A 15,098-nucleotide genomic window follows, 5' to 3' on the forward strand; every position below is an offset into this window, starting at 1 on the left:
TAGTTCACCGTAGTAACAAGGTACAGACAGACGTGGAGGAATCGTGGCTATCGTAACATTAATAATACTTGTATTCTTGTATAATTACATCGAGGGATCAGATATAAACTTGTTATAAAGAGGGATCTGGGACAAGAAAATAAAAAACAGTAAAATCCTAGGTAAGAGAATTGAAATGAATCGGGAAAGGCAGGATGAGGACGAGATTGGAATGGAATGGAATGAATCGGAAAGGACTAAAGATGGTATCAAAATTCGTTTCACGCTGCTCTTCCAGAACTGCCACGAGGATCCTGTAAAAAGCAAAAAGAATTGAGTTGAAAATGAAAATGGAAATGGAAATGAAAAGAAAGGACGGATCATTGCCAGTAGCTTCTTCTTCGTAGTAGACTTCTTTGCTTGTCAATGCTTCCTTGTAAGTCTGCTCGAACATAAAAGGGAAAAGGAGATGCATCGTTCGCTTCTAGCCTATCCTCAAATGGGCATCCATAGAAAAACCACAAATATTATTGATTCTTTGTTTTACATTGGCTTTCTCGTGAATGGACTGCTGCTTTTATGAAACCAATTGGTCTGGAAATGGTATTTATGGAGAGAAAGCATATTCCTTCTTGACACTGTCAGCATCCTTTTCCAGTATTTCCATCATCATCAATTATAGTCTCTGAACAAGTACACGGTATCCAGTTCGTTTTCCCAGCTAGAAAAATCTCGAGTTTTTGCTTTTCCTTTTTTGACTCTTTCATACCTCGTTGTAGGCATGTCAGTACGTAAAAAGCTCACTTTCCCTTGTATTCATATAGTTAACATACATCAACTATTACAAAGAGGTTCCTTGGGACTTGACTTGGTATGCTTTGAAAATAGTAAATAAGCAAAAAACTAGTAGTAGCATTCTTCTTTTCTAGTCTTTTCAATAAAGGATTTCTTTCTTCTTGTTTTGGTTTCCTAACGTCGTTGGCAGCTTTCTTTCTATTTCTTGTGGTGAGAACAGAAATCTCTCGAAAGCGGCGTAAATAGATACATCCATTGCTTTTGTTTTGTTGACTGGCTTTTATTTCCTTGGAATTTCATTTTCTTTGTTTTTTTTTTGTCAGTATTTGTCAGTACAAGCTCCGTCGGTACTTTGGGCGATTTCTTTTGACTGAACCGATTTCTGCGTTCATTCCTTGAATCCTTCCTGGATTTTTTTCAAAGACACAGCATTGTCGCTCCTCTTGTCTTTTTGTTCGCTTATTCTGCTCCACCATGTCCAAGATATGGTTGCCCTTGGTTCGTCGGTACTCCACACAGCCTTCAAGTCCAGTTGTAGGCATTTTAGGCTCTGGTCCAGCGGCTTTCTATACAGCCCATCGGCTCTTTCGGAATGATCCCTCTATTAAGATCGATATGTACGAGGCAACCCCCGTCCCATTTGGCTTGGTCCGGTACGGTGTGGCTCCCGACCATCCTGAAGTCAAGGTATGATAGTTGTCCTTTTATTTTCTGTTTTTTTCAACATAGTTTTTATCTGACTACGGTCCACACAGTTTGCTTTCCTTCTTTCACATACTAACTATTTGCATCTAGCAAGTGGAACATAAGTTTACTGAAATCGCAAACAACAATCAGTTTCGTTTTCTGGGAAATATTCATGTCGGCAAAGATCTTCCTCTCTCTACCCTTTCCCAACATTACGACGCTCTTGTGTATGCTTATGGCGCACCATCCGATAAACTCCTCAATATTCCCGGTGAACACCTACGCGGTGTCTACAGCGCTCGCCAAGTAGTCGGCTGGTACAATAGCGATCCTCGGCATCAAAATGTTGGACTGTCTCTTTCCCGTCTCAAAGATCTCGTCGTCATCGGTCAAGGTAATGTTTCTCTCGATATTGCCAGAATTATGCTTAGCAAACCCGAACAACTATCTCCGACCGATATCAATCCCCTCTTTTTGCAGCAGCTTTGCGAAAGTACCCTTCAGCGATTGCACATCGTTGGTCGAAGAGACCTGTCATCTGTTTCCTTCACTATAAAGGAGCTTCGTGAGCTTTTCTCTCTTTCCTCTGCCACGTTTTTAGCTCCAGAGTATACCTCCTCTCTTCAATTCCTCTCAGAAGAGGCTCTCAGTACTTTCGATCGTGCTCGTAAGCGCTTGATCAAACTTATACAATCCAAGATCCAAGCCGCTCAGCAAAATCCTCCCACCTCCCCCTCTCAGAAAAATCCATCAAACTTTTGGGGGCTTGAGTTTGGTCTTACGCCTGTTGAAATTCTGGGTCGAAATGGCCAGGTCGAAAAAGTCAGGTTTCAAAAGACCGAGACCGTCCGCAATGACACGACTTCTTCAAGTGATTTCGTCGAAATTCCCGCTCAAGCTGTCGTCCGAAGCATAGGATACAAGAGTGTTCCCATACCTGGTATGCAAGAACTTGGTATTCCTTTTGACATGACTCGTGGAGTCATACTCAATGATGATGGACACATCGGTCCTGGTATGTACGCCAGCGGCTGGGTGAAGAATGGTCCGGTAGGTGTGATTGCTTCCACGATGATGGATTCATTTTCTACCGCTGATAAACTGTACAAAGACTGGCTTGCGCGAGAGCCTTTCTTAAAAGGCACAAAAGCCGGTTGGGACGGTATCCGACCCATTGTGAAAACTCCAGTGGTTACATGGAAAGATTGGGAAGCTATTAAAAATCACGAAATTGAAAATGGTTTGCAGCATGAGTCTGTTAGTGAAAAGTTTCGAACGTGGGATGATGCTCTACGTGTTTTACACAAATAACGGACCTTTCTATACCAATTCTTAACTAAACGATGTATTAAATGAAATGAAATGAAATGAATGCGTATTCTACAATATCTCTTCTTCCATTCCCATTGAACTTTTACTAGTTTGACATTTTTGGCATTCATAGTGTTGCTCTTTATCATTATAAATTTCCAAGGCCTATGGACGAATGCAAAGAATTCATCTTTTTTTCGTTATCCAAGAAAATAATAAAACCTCGTGGTTGTATACCATATAATTCGTCTACTCCTTTACCTGTGATATCTGGGATTGCTTTGTAGTTCCAAAGAAGATCCCACCGGAGCAGAAGAAATGGAGGAATAATTTGCTAGTGTCCGACTGTCAGGGGTCTGGTGTAATTTTCCATATCCTAAAACCATAGAATTAGTACGTAGCCTAGAGCAAAAAAGAAAAGAGAAATTACTGCAACAGCACAGCAGAAAGGGGAAATATCATTTACATACCACCACGACCAGAATCAAATTCCTCTCGCATTTCATCACGCACTTGTCCACCGGAAGCACCACGTCCATATTGTCGTCCTTCCTCGTAACCAGGATCCAAGTCAGCTCGAATGATGCGCTCATCCAAGGTTGTACCAGATATATATTTCAAGCAATCAAGAGCATCCTCATTTTTATAATATTCAACAAAGCAAAAGCCACAGGGGGTCTACGGACGACAGTATTAGTACAAATTTGTTCCCCACGAAAAACAGTACGTAGCTCTCCAATGCTACTTTATGGTCTTTTGATTCTATTCATATGTTGTACGTACCTTTGCAAACCGATCCACACCCATTATGATTCTTCGAACTTCACCGCATTTTGAGAAGAGCGTGTAGATTTGTTCTTCTGAAGTGTAAAATGATAAATTTCCAACATAGACGCAGCAACTCTTTTTGACATTATCTAAAGCAGAAGTATTATTTCTAAAACGACGTAAAAGATACGGAGAAAGAGCGTCTAAATGCGCGATTGATGCCATCTCCCCAAATGCCTTGATGTAGGTGCTTTCTGAGGGCAAGCAGCGAAACAACTTTCGACGAAAACTTCAACGATCTGGGTTATACAAAATCTATTCAAAGTTGTAAATGAAATACAACTTAGCCAATAGAATAGTAATACAGCTTGGTTGAAAATCTGCTAAACTGTGAACAATGTCACCATTTGAACCAAGTCCATCAAATAGTACCTCGAACATCGGCTAAATTTTCTGTCCTTCATTAATTGCGTTCTATCTTTATGATCATGTCCACATAGATTTTGTTCGTCCCTTTTGTTTTTTTTTTTTAAACTTTCAAAAATTTCCGGTTTTTGTTTATTGATTACAGCAACGCAACAAAGCACAGTATGCATATACTGAGTGTGGTATTTTACTCTATTTGGTTTTGTCAAAAAGTACGTCGAGCAGGATGTTGGACACCGAACATGTTGCAGCATCTTTCATGGACGGATTTTTTGGAGAAACATCCTGCATTTAAAAGCATTCATGTAGCTACAGATGACTGGGAACCTTTGCCGAAGCAAGTGTGTGCTTTTGATACCAAGTTGTATGTTGCAGTGGGTAATGAAGTACGACTTGTGGATTGTGAACAAGTAAAACAAAACAAAGGAGGATCGGAAGCGACCTCTTTTACCAAATTAACACATCCTGAATTGAATTTTACAATCTTTCAGCTTGTCATAAGCCCTAACGGAAAGTACTTGGCTGTTGTTGGAAAGTCGAAAATAGTTGTCTTGGGATTACGCTCTAAAGCTGAACCAAAGTCTTCTTCTCCTTCTTCTTTCTCTTTCAATCAATCTTCCAATAATGGCTCTGGAATATTTGGCGGCGCCGGCTCGTTAAGTTTTAGAGGTTTTCAAGGTCAGTCGGCCAATTCGTCAGAAACACCTATTTATTATGCTGGGATCATCAATTTAAATTTTCCGGTAATTTGCGCAAGATTCCATCCTTTGGGTAGATCGGGTCGATCTTTGGTCATACTGAATGAAACACAATTAACTTTATATGAAGTTGAGAATGGTTATCTAAACCCTGACTACACAATTCCTCTTTCTTTCAACGAAAAACCATCCAATGCTTTCGATGTTGATGCGGAAGAACATATCCCTGTTTCTTTTACATTCAACCATTCTTCACGCGGTTGGGGCGCTTTTCTTGTGTATATTTTGACGGTTAGTGGAGACGTTTACGCTCTTTGTCCTGTTATGCCAGCAAATGCAATCATCTCACGCACAATGCTTCAACAATTGTCATCCGAAATCGCCGAACATCATCGGAGCTATGTGGATTCAGAGAATGCTCAACAACTTTTACGCTGGCTTACAAAGCTGGTTGGAGACGCAGCACTCTCTTCTGAACTTAATTCTCGAAGTGGGTTTTCGTTAGAAGATAGCAATGAGTTTTCTAATTTTTCTAATGTTTTTGCTCTTCAGCGTCCCGATGATTTTACACTCTTGCCGGCATTACAAGGACCCTTCTTAATCCAACCCCTTGTCGGTGATGACTTCTCAGACGACTGTTGTGATATTGCTTCCCTTGGAACACCAGTCATAGATGTGATAGTGGTTGCAAGTTCCTCTGGCCAAATTGATCTTTTCTTGTCTCCTTCAAAAATATCTGGGAAATGGTCTTTACCTTCTCATTGTAACGAACCCTCCAAAGCTCTCGTTCTTTCCCCTATTCACACGCTTAGGCCTTTCACCACAAAAACAGATTACACTGCTCTACACTACGATAATTTTTCGCCTTTTAATTTTACGGTTTACCATGCAAACGGCGCTCATGCGGTCAACGTGGAACGGTGGGTTAGAGATTTACGTTTGCTATACGAAAACAAATCAGATTTCAAGAATGCTAAAGAGAAAAAGGAATTGTTGGATATCCTGTCGTCCATTCCTGATTCTACAGAAGTGGTTGAACGGGTGAATACTAACCCTTTAAACACATCACCAGATCCAGTTACTGGTTGTACACAAATAAAGCATCCTTCCTTAGGAAGTGCATTTCTTTGTTTGACCAAACACCGTCAGATAACAGTGATAGACGAATCCGAGTACCTGGACATGCCAATTATAGACAAGGACTTAAAGAATGAAGACTTGGCAGAATCATTTCAAATTAGTTTGAATGGTGACAAAAATTCTCGGAACCTTATGTATCAGTCACTCCTTGTGCAATCACCATTTGAAAATCCTTACATTCAAACTTCTCCAGAGCGGCTCATTGTTCCGCCTGAACTTGGCGGAAAGCTCGCGGTGTCATCGTATTCTCTCCGTTTTCTTGGTACTGCTGTAAGCCGCATGCGTGAGCATTTGGAATTAATTCACCAAGGTATTTTGGCATTGCACTATCGTTTAGGTCTTCAAAAAGAAGAATTTTTACGTCAACGCGATCATATATCGAAGCTTGAGAAACGATCTACCCATGCGTTACAAAAAGATTGGCTTCTTGAACAGTTCGCTGAGCTTGAAAATCACGCCGTGCAATGTGAAGGACGTACGGATGTGGTATTACAACGGTACATGAATATCCATTCACCTGACTTGAGTGATCAGGAGAAGACATTTGTGAAGGAAATAGAACGTTATCGTGAGCGCATATTGGGTGAAAGGGGTATTGAAAGAAAACTTCATAGTATAAAGCCACTTCTACATAATGGAAGCATGCAATCAAAAATGATGCTTTCCAAATCCTCTGTTCGTTCATCTTCAATAGAACCTATTGCTTTGGATCAACTGAAGCAATTATTAGCTCAGCAAAACAAGTTGATTCAAATTATGAAGGCAAAAGTCGTCTCGCTGCAAAAAAAAATTTGAAAATCAAGCCCATTTGTGGTGTGTTATGAAAGCTTTTCTTAATGTACCATGTTTGTTCCCAATTTTATATGCCTTCGCTTCTCTAGTCAACGAAAGCATTGCCTAGATAATTTATTGGCATGAAAACAAAAGGCTTGCGATGACTATAAAAGAAGACATAAGAAGCGGGTTGTTTCTGAAACGGGTGCTTCCAATTTTGCCAATTTAATATTTTCTCAGAAAAGGAAATCAATGACAATGTGATTATATTTATGTTGCTTGGAATGCGAAATCACATCGTCAAATCAACAGGGAATCAGAAAACGCTGGTGTAAAATAAATAAGAATAGATATTAAGAAAGACAATGCTTTTATCCCAAGAAAACAAGCAAGAATTTAAAAACTCATACAAAACCAATTGTATTGTATTAGATCGTTGCACTTCACAATGTGGTTTAAACCACTTGACTATTCTCCTTATTATGGAGTCCAACGCAACATCGCTTTCTGAATTTGTTCCTTGGGTCTGTCAGATTCAATACTTTGCCAATATCGCATTCAGAAGTGAAAAGGCTGGGAGACGTATTTGGCTGGTCGAAATCTTACTGTAATAGAAACAGATTGTAAAAAAATAAGATGGCACGGAAAAGATCGGTGAAAAAGTCGCTTGCAGAGAAGGAAAACCAAGAAGAATCCTCAACATTGATACCCTCCGCGAAGAATGATGGACAATTAGAATTAATGACAAAAGCGAAAAAAGCACTGAATTCTAGAAAGCCTAGTCAGAATTTTATTACGCGTACGATATGGACACTGATTATGATTGCGATGTTTTTCTCAGTGTTAGCAATGGGTCATTTTTGGGTTGTTGTACTGGTTACCTTGATTCAAATTGGCGTTTATAAGGAAGTGATTGCGATTGCAAGTGTTCCAAGTCGTGAAAAGGATTTGCCTTGGACAAAGTTTGTCAACTGGTAAGTTTGAAAGAAATTTTTGAATGCAAGGAAGAAATCCCTTGACGATGAGATTGAGTTCTTGCGCTTTGCTTTGTATTCTTGGGGTGGAACATTTATCTAACCGTTTTTAGGTATTTTTTAATGACTACCTTGTATTATGCCTATGGTGAAAGTATATTCACCTACTTTCACCATTTATTCGTGAATGATTCCTACGTGCTACCCTTTGTGTCCCATCATCGGTTTATTTCCTTTATGTTGTATATTATTGGTAAGGCGTTGCGTTGAAATAAGAAAGCAAAAAACTAACGGTGAATCTAGGTTTTGTTTTATTTGTCTCTTCACTACAAAAGGGCAAATACAAATTTCAATTTTCTCAATTTTGCTGGACACATATGACACTTATTTTAGTTGTCGGACAGGCCCATTTCATTATCAACAACATTTTTGAAGGGCTTTTCTGGTTCTTTGTTCCTGTTTGCTATGTCGTATGTAACGATGTCTTCGCTTACCTTTGTGGAAAAATGTTTGGTAAGCATCCTCTAATCGAGGTATCTCCTAAGAAAACAATTGAAGGGTTTTTGGGTGGCTGGTTGTGCACAGTCGTTGTTGGTTCCTTGATTACCTTCATTTTGATGCAATTTGACTATTTTATTTGCCCTAGTAGAGACCTTTCCACCTCTGTCTTTACTGGCTTAACTTGCACACCCAACTCTGTTTTTGTACCACATACTTACAATGTACCAAATACCTTGGTGCAATACTTGCATATTCCCGAAGCAGTAACTTTTGCTCCCGTATATTTCCACTTGTCAGTCTTTGCTACCTTCTCAAGCCTTGTTGCACCTTTTGGTGGATTCTTCGCTAGCGGCTTGAAGAGAGCTTTTAAAATCAAAGATTTTGGCGATTCTATTCCCGGTCATGGTGGTTTGACGGATCGCGTTGACTGCCAATTTTTGAACGGTGTTTTTGTTTACATGTATTTTCAGTCTTTTATTGCTGAAAAGAATTCTTCCAGCGCAGATATTTTGGATGCTGCTATAACTACCTTAACAACACCTGAGCAGTTGCAGCTGTTAGAAGATTTTCAGAACTATTTGGTTGACCAGGGAAAATCAACTGCCGATGCTATTTGCAATAGGATTCTCAAAGGAAATCGTTAAAGAACACATTCAACGCTATATATTTTCGTTTTACGTGCTCTCCTTTATGCCATGTTCCTTTTGCGTATATGATTCCCTTCAGAAATTATACGCTCCAATGAAAGGAGTAATTGTGGATGCAATAGAATGCGTTGAAAAGCCTTAGTTTATTCCCTTTTCTTTGCAGGATTGCTGTCTTTCGTTTGATTATCTATCATTCCTCCCTTTTCTCAAACTATTGTCTATATTTATCAATACTAGCAAAATCCTTGTTTCTACTTACCGAGGGAAATTTTGAATGGTTTATTTTACTTTAAGAATAATTTTATCCATGTTTCTTGTCCGTTCTTTTAGTTTTTATTAACATACAAACACACGCGCACACGCTCTTAGCATTCCTTGCCTTTCCTTCATCGTATCCTCGTGTTTGCTCTTGTATGTGCCTCTGTTCGTGGATTCAAGCTTCATTAATCGGCAGGTTTTGAACACGCCTACTACATAAACAATGCTTTCTCTTTTGTAAATTTTTCTTTGTACATACCAATTCCTGACCGTCTACTCTGTCGTCCTTTGTTTATATTCACAAAATTCTACTTTTTCTTATGTAGTTCTAATAATATATCTGCGTTCGTTTTTTTTTTTTAATTAATTTTATTATTCGGTTCATTGACTATATTCCTAAAATAATAAACCTATCCCCACAGACGATATTATAAGAAAGAATAGATACAAACTGTAGGTTATGTTTACTAGAGGTAGCAAGGCAAAATTAAGCATCAATAAACCTGAAATGCCCAAAAACAATAAAAACTAAACAAAAACATAGAGATATCAAAATAAAAATACAAAGTCGAATATGCAAAGCAAAAAGCACTTGCATAAAGCCAGTAACGGACATTATGGATGAAAACAGCAATCCAGAAAAAAAATGTTTTCTTTTCATGATTCAGGCTTTTCTAAACGATATCTCAAGCCCTCAAAGATTCTTCAGCAGCTGTGAACTTGTCAACATCATGGGCACTACCATTTGTAGGGACTTTTTCAAAATTATAGCTTTCAGCGACTTCATTGGAAACAGCTTGCTTTTGCTCTTCCATTGCACGAACATATTCCAGCTTGTTCTCATCGTCTTCCATGTTATCGTAATGGCGGAAGCAGAAGAAAAACGCGATACCGGCAATAAAGGCAGTGATGGCAACACCAGCATACATCCAAGTAAGCTTGGGATCGACGGCTGTAGAGGAAATGCAAATAGACAAAATGGCGCCAAAAGCATTGGTTAACAAAAATAAAGAGGTAATGAACGATTTCATGGAAGCAGGAGCCTTCGTATAAGCATATTCGTAACCAGTGATACTTGCAAAAATTTCAGAGAATGCAATTAAAACATAAGCAGGAATTTGAATCCAAACGTTAATGTAGTTAAAAGTACAATCATCGGTAAAGTTGCTGTGGCAAGGGCCTCTTTGATAAATTTTAGCTTGCAAAACGGAAGCATAAACCATGGAAGCAGCAGCAAACATAAAACCTACGGTAATACGAGCTATAGGACGGAAAGGAATACGAAGGTGACGCAAGAGAACATACAATCCGTAATCGCAAATTGGAATAAAGATAATGAGAGCAATGGAGTCAAATACTTGGAAAATGTCATTTGAAACATTACCGGTATTCATTTCAGCAGCCTGAGAAATCAAATTATTGGTCATTTGATTATAACAGACCCAATAAATAGGGAAGAAGAGGAAAGTTTTGCATGCACGCAAAGCACGAAGAAATTCATCAATAAACAAATCATCCCAATTGTTTTTCAGAACGACCTTACCCTTTGTATCGGGATAAGAGGGTTTTGCTGCTTGGAAGTTGAACTTGTTTTGGATGGCAAGGAAAAAAACTTGACAGACTTTCACAAAGATAGAGCCGGCAGGGGGAGTGTGTTTGTAAATACGCTTGGTACCAAAGAGGATAGCCAACGGAATAATAAAGACACAAAGGGGAAGTAAGTAGCAGTAGACGAAACCAGTTTTGCGTTCCAAATTAGTAGTAGCAAGCACAGAAAGAGATCCAAGGTTAATAGCCCAATAGAACAACATATAAACACGGGAAGTAGTAATAGTAGGATCAATAATAACACGGTTTCCATTCTTCATCGTTTTGACATAAGGAGGAACCTTGGGAAGTTGCTCGGCCATCAAGGGAGAGACGTTTGACTTGATGCCACCAGTACCCAAACCAATAATAATGAGGGAAACAACGAAACCGCCTAAACTTTTTCCAGAATTTACGACGGAGGGAATGGCGGTACAAGTAAGGATAAGAATACCAACAAAATAAATAACAGCACTGACCCAAATGGTGTTGTATCGACCCAAGAATTGATCGGCAATGAAAGCGGAAAAGACAGGGGTTACATAGCACCAGAATTGGAAGAAGTTAGAAAGACCAGTAGCACCAGATTGACCAAGACTCAAAGCACCTTTTGTGGAGTCGTGAGGACCGAATTGCATGTAATTTTGGAAAGGGACAGTTAAACCATAATAAGCAAACCGTTCGCAAAGTTCGACGATGACAATCACCCAAGCACAGAAAGGGATGCTACTTGGAACATGACTAAGTGTTTGGATTTCTTCTTCCGTAGGAGGAAAATAGGTTTCGCCATCGATAATAATTCCATCGGAAAGGGACTTTTCGGGGGAATCTTGGCTGTACAAGGACTGCTCATCAGCAATGACGGTGGCTTCTTCGGGATTCTTCTTCACATCTTTTTCGTAAGATTCGTTTGTCGAAATAATGTCAAAAGCGCCATCAACGGCCTTGTTGGGAGGAATTGTGCTCATGGTATGAAAACAATACCAACCAAAAATGAATAAGGGAAAAGAAGAATAAAAAAAGGGAAACTACAAAAACAAAAATCCAAGGACAAGAGGGATAGAGATCTAACTAAATATTGAATAGAATTGTCCTTTCTTAGAAAACCTGTTTGATGGATATAGGAGAACACAGATTCTCAAAAAGGTAACAAAAGGGTAACAAAAAATAGATAGAATCTACGCGTCTAAAAATAGGTAGACACAAAAGTTAAGAAGAAAAGAGCCAACAAATAAGTTTTATATTATTTAGATAATAAATGTTGGGAAATGTTTCAGTTCTGCTTTATCGAGAGATATTAAAACACAACAAAAACAAGGAAATTAGAGCACACAAAAACAAGCGAAAAAGGAATCCTTTTTCCAAATCCGGTTCAGATGATTATGGACTGATTCTCGTATCAAAGAAAGAATAAAATATTAAATATCAAAGAATGAAAAATTGAAAAACGAAAAAGAAAATAATAGTCACAAAGTATTTTCTACTTGCTGCTGGTACGTTCCGGACAAGAGAGCGATATAATCCCGAGGGAATGCCCGGTTATATAGTCACAGGCTTTTTAACGATAGCGATATCCATGTGGTAAAAACGCCTTTATCTATGTAAAAACAGCCATTTGTCTAGATAAGAAATCTCGCACATTAGGTACAGCCGTGTAGCCATGTGGCCAAATTTTAACCAATCAAATGTCGTAAAATAAAAGCAAACAAGCGAGATGAGAGAACCGATCCAATCAATCACTTCTTGACCAATCATAGGAAACCGGATTAACCTTGTTCTTTCGATCAGCAGATAATGAAATAAACACATGCCATGAGATATGTCTACCGGAGTCCAGATACTCCATTAGGTTTCACGATGATGGTACTGTTACCACCTACAGGAATTAGATAGAGATTAAGTTTATCAACGTGATGTTGACAGAACCATATATGGATCGCGTAGAACAGTCTTTCGTAACTTATGAAAAAGACCGGAAAGAGCGGCTGGCACGACTCGTGTTGTTTGGGTGGCAGTGCAGGGCCGTTAAGGAAGAGCTTAGTTTTAGTAAACAAACGCACTTGGCAGCTATCTGTAGACAGTAGTAGAGTCAGGAATGGAGCAGGACAGAACAGAACAGAACAGAAGAGTGGTAATGAAACGAATAAATAGATGGATTGCTTGAAATTGAACCACCGAGATATTGCAGAATGAAAGAGCTGATAGAAAGAATGATGCCAAGTTGTGTAAGAATGATAACAAAAAGTGGAAGAAACGATAGACAACGAACGTTTAGCTTAGTTGAGCCCCGTTGGAAACGTCCTAGGAATGAAATGGAAACCAAACCCCGGTTTATTTACAAGACATTGATGAATTGAGTGATGAATTGAGAGAATCTGTATCCATATTTCTTTGTAGATATCATTTTCTGCTTGGACTTGCCTATGAATCTTGCATCGGAAACTGTACCTGTTGTGAGGGCGGGAGTGGAAGATGGTGGGTGTAGAAACCTTGTAAACAAACACATCATGTAAACAAATAAAATATAAAAGTATATAATCTTAACAGGGATCCGTGTCGGCTTTTAATAATGTTCTTTGTTTCCCAGGCTCTTGCTTAAGCGAAGCTCCTTATGTTGTTTAAGTACGGATGGCTAACGAGGATCAACAAGGAAAGCAATGGGGGTATAGTAGTAGTAAGTAGTGGTAGTAGTAGTAGTAGAAGAGGTAATGGGTGGTATTAGTAGTGTAGTATCGTTTTAAAAAAGGTGAAAACAGTGAAAACCGTGAATGGTTGATCAGCAATGGATGAAAAAGGAAAAGCTAAGACATGACGAGCATGGACGCTTGCTTATGGATACGCTGGTCCACCTTTACTGAAATGAAATTGTTTGTTATATTTATTCATCATGGAACCCGTCCAACATTATCATCAACATCATTATGATCGATCCAAGAGTCTAGAGACCTTTTTTCTTGTTTTCTTTTCTCATACAATTCGATGGATTTCCTTTGGAGTGTGTCGTGTCGAGCACATTCCAACACATGCAAATGCCGTACATCATAAAGAAAACATGAGAAAATCGATTTATCTATCCAAGAAAAATAACTGGAGTGCGAAAAGAAATATTACGAGATGGGGGGGACAGGAACATTACTTTCAGCTCTTGCATACTTTAAAAAAGCTCCAAACACCCCTAAATAACCCTCATGTCTCAAAAAATATGCGTTCATCGTCTGATTGCTCCAAAATTTAATGGCATAGGTAAGCGTATGCATCGTTTGTACATGGTTGCGAATAAAGCTGCCTCCAAAGTAGATGTTTTTGACGTTATGCTTTTGCGCATGCAAATATGCAATCTGGCCAATGTTGTTACTAATCGCTAATAACAATGACCTAGCAATGTCTTCCGGTAAAAATTCGTCCAGTCTTTTGTTTTCCCGGAACACTTTTCCAAACGAACTCGCGATCGTGCTGTCTTTCAGTCCAAACCGCTCATAACCAACATTTTCTCCATAAATGTCGCCCACCAACATATCTACCGCCGCGTTGTCTCCTTTTTTCGAGAGTTCCAACATTTCATCATACGACGACGCATGCGTCAGCAAGGATAGCAGCCCCCAAAGCGTTCCCCCTCCCAGCGATGATCCTCCAATACGCTCAAACTTGGAAGGTCCCGTCACTTTCAAAATACTCACACCAGATCCAATATTCACAAGCATGTGTGGATACTTTTCGTCATGAAATTGCTCTTCGAATGCCATCTCACACGTCTCTGGGTTTAACATGAATACCTCGCCTGGAATGCATGACACCAAGTAGTTTAATCCTTTAATTAAGCATTCCATCTCATCTTCACGAATCACCTCTACATTCAATTCTTCTGACATTCTATCATAAAACTTGTACGCTCCTCCTCCCGTAGCCATCACCGTAACGGGCTTTCGTCTCGATTCTCGTGCGTGGTCCTGTATTAATTGCTTCATAAGTTGTATGCAGTCATCAATTTTAGAAGTCTCAAACTTAACAAACGATAATCTTCCTCCACGATCAGATACATTTTCATGAACCTCTGAACTTGACGAACTCGGGGATGTTGTGTCTCGAACATAGTAAAGGATCTTTGCCAGTGAACCACCAATCTAGACAATCCTTCATTAGTACTTGTTTTTCGAAACTTTCCGTCATTCACATTTTCTCGTTTCCTCTAGAAAACACCACATACATCAATCGCAATATGCGTGACTTGAGAGCGATTATTTGGTAGAACTATGTCTTTGCTATCCTGACCTTCCTCCTCAAGGATTTGAGCTCCTATCTTTTTGTTAGTCTCACGCTCCTCGTTCAAATCCAACTGCTCATCCTTCCTATCATACCTGTCAGGTTTAACCATAACGATGGAGGTTCTGCTAATTGGCGTTCAACCTGTTCTATAATTTCTTCACTAATTTGGCTGTGTCGTAATCCTGGTTTGTTTGTATCCATATTGTTCAGGTATCTATTGGGTATTACACAAAATAGCGGTTCTATTAGCCTAAATGCTTCTTGCTTCTAATCAATTTCGCTCTATGTTT

General features: G+C 39.2%; 6 protein-coding genes across 6 annotated transcripts; 3 read left to right on the forward strand and 3 right to left on the reverse strand.

The window, feature by feature from the left end:
* Positions 1-1,248: 1,248 nt before the first annotated feature.
* arh1 (mitochondrial [2Fe-2S] cluster assembly NADPH-ferredoxin reductase Arh1) lies at positions 1,249-2,772 on the forward strand (the record flags this gene model as incomplete). The annotated part of the gene is made up of 2 exons (XM_056178904.1): positions 1,249-1,461; positions 1,570-2,772. 2 exons carry the CDS (start codon positions 1,249-1,251, stop codon positions 2,770-2,772), a joined length of 1,416 nt encoding a protein of 471 aa, XP_056034815.1.
* A 257-nt stretch (positions 2,773-3,029) lies between these two features.
* On the reverse strand, positions 3,030-3,765 carry cbc2 (nuclear cap-binding complex small subunit; the record flags this gene model as incomplete). Its single annotated transcript, XM_056178905.1, has 3 exons — positions 3,030-3,148; positions 3,243-3,450; positions 3,556-3,765. The coding sequence occupies 3 exons, from the start codon at positions 3,763-3,765 to the stop codon at positions 3,030-3,032; spliced, it is 537 nt and encodes a 178-aa protein (XP_056034816.1).
* A 443-nt stretch (positions 3,766-4,208) lies between these two features.
* nup82 (nucleoporin, WD repeat Nup82) lies at positions 4,209-6,599 on the forward strand (the record flags this gene model as incomplete). The annotated part of the gene is made up of 1 exon (XM_056178906.1): positions 4,209-6,599. One exon carries the CDS (start codon positions 4,209-4,211, stop codon positions 6,597-6,599), a length of 2,391 nt encoding a protein of 796 aa, XP_056034817.1.
* Positions 6,600-7,214: 615 nt separating this feature from the next.
* On the forward strand, positions 7,215-8,697 carry bbl1 (ER phosphatidate cytidylyltransferase Bbl1; the record flags this gene model as incomplete). The annotated part of the gene is made up of 3 exons (XM_056178907.1): positions 7,215-7,552; positions 7,666-7,805; positions 7,856-8,697. The coding sequence occupies 3 exons, from the start codon at positions 7,215-7,217 to the stop codon at positions 8,695-8,697; spliced, it is 1,320 nt and encodes a 439-aa protein (XP_056034818.1).
* Positions 8,698-9,644: 947 nt separating this feature from the next.
* Positions 9,645-11,513, reverse strand: ptr2 (plasma membrane PTR family peptide transmembrane transporter Ptr2; the record flags this gene model as incomplete). Its single annotated transcript, XM_056178908.1, has 1 exon — positions 9,645-11,513. The coding sequence occupies one exon, from the start codon at positions 11,511-11,513 to the stop codon at positions 9,645-9,647; it is 1,869 nt and encodes a 622-aa protein (XP_056034983.1).
* Positions 11,514-13,652: 2,139 nt separating this feature from the next.
* On the reverse strand, positions 13,653-15,009 carry ptk1 (fumble family pantothenate kinase; the record flags this gene model as incomplete). The annotated part of the gene is made up of 3 exons (XM_056178909.1): positions 13,653-14,666; positions 14,750-14,838; positions 14,901-15,009. 3 exons carry the CDS (start codon positions 15,007-15,009, stop codon positions 13,653-13,655), a joined length of 1,212 nt encoding a protein of 403 aa, XP_056034982.1.
* Between the last annotated feature and the right edge of the window lie 89 nt (positions 15,010-15,098).

Source organism: Schizosaccharomyces osmophilus, chromosome 1, assembly GCF_027921745.1.
Source record: "Schizosaccharomyces osmophilus chromosome 1, complete sequence".
NCBI classification, from domain to species: Eukaryota; Fungi; Ascomycota; class Schizosaccharomycetes; order Schizosaccharomycetales; family Schizosaccharomycetaceae; genus Schizosaccharomyces; species Schizosaccharomyces osmophilus.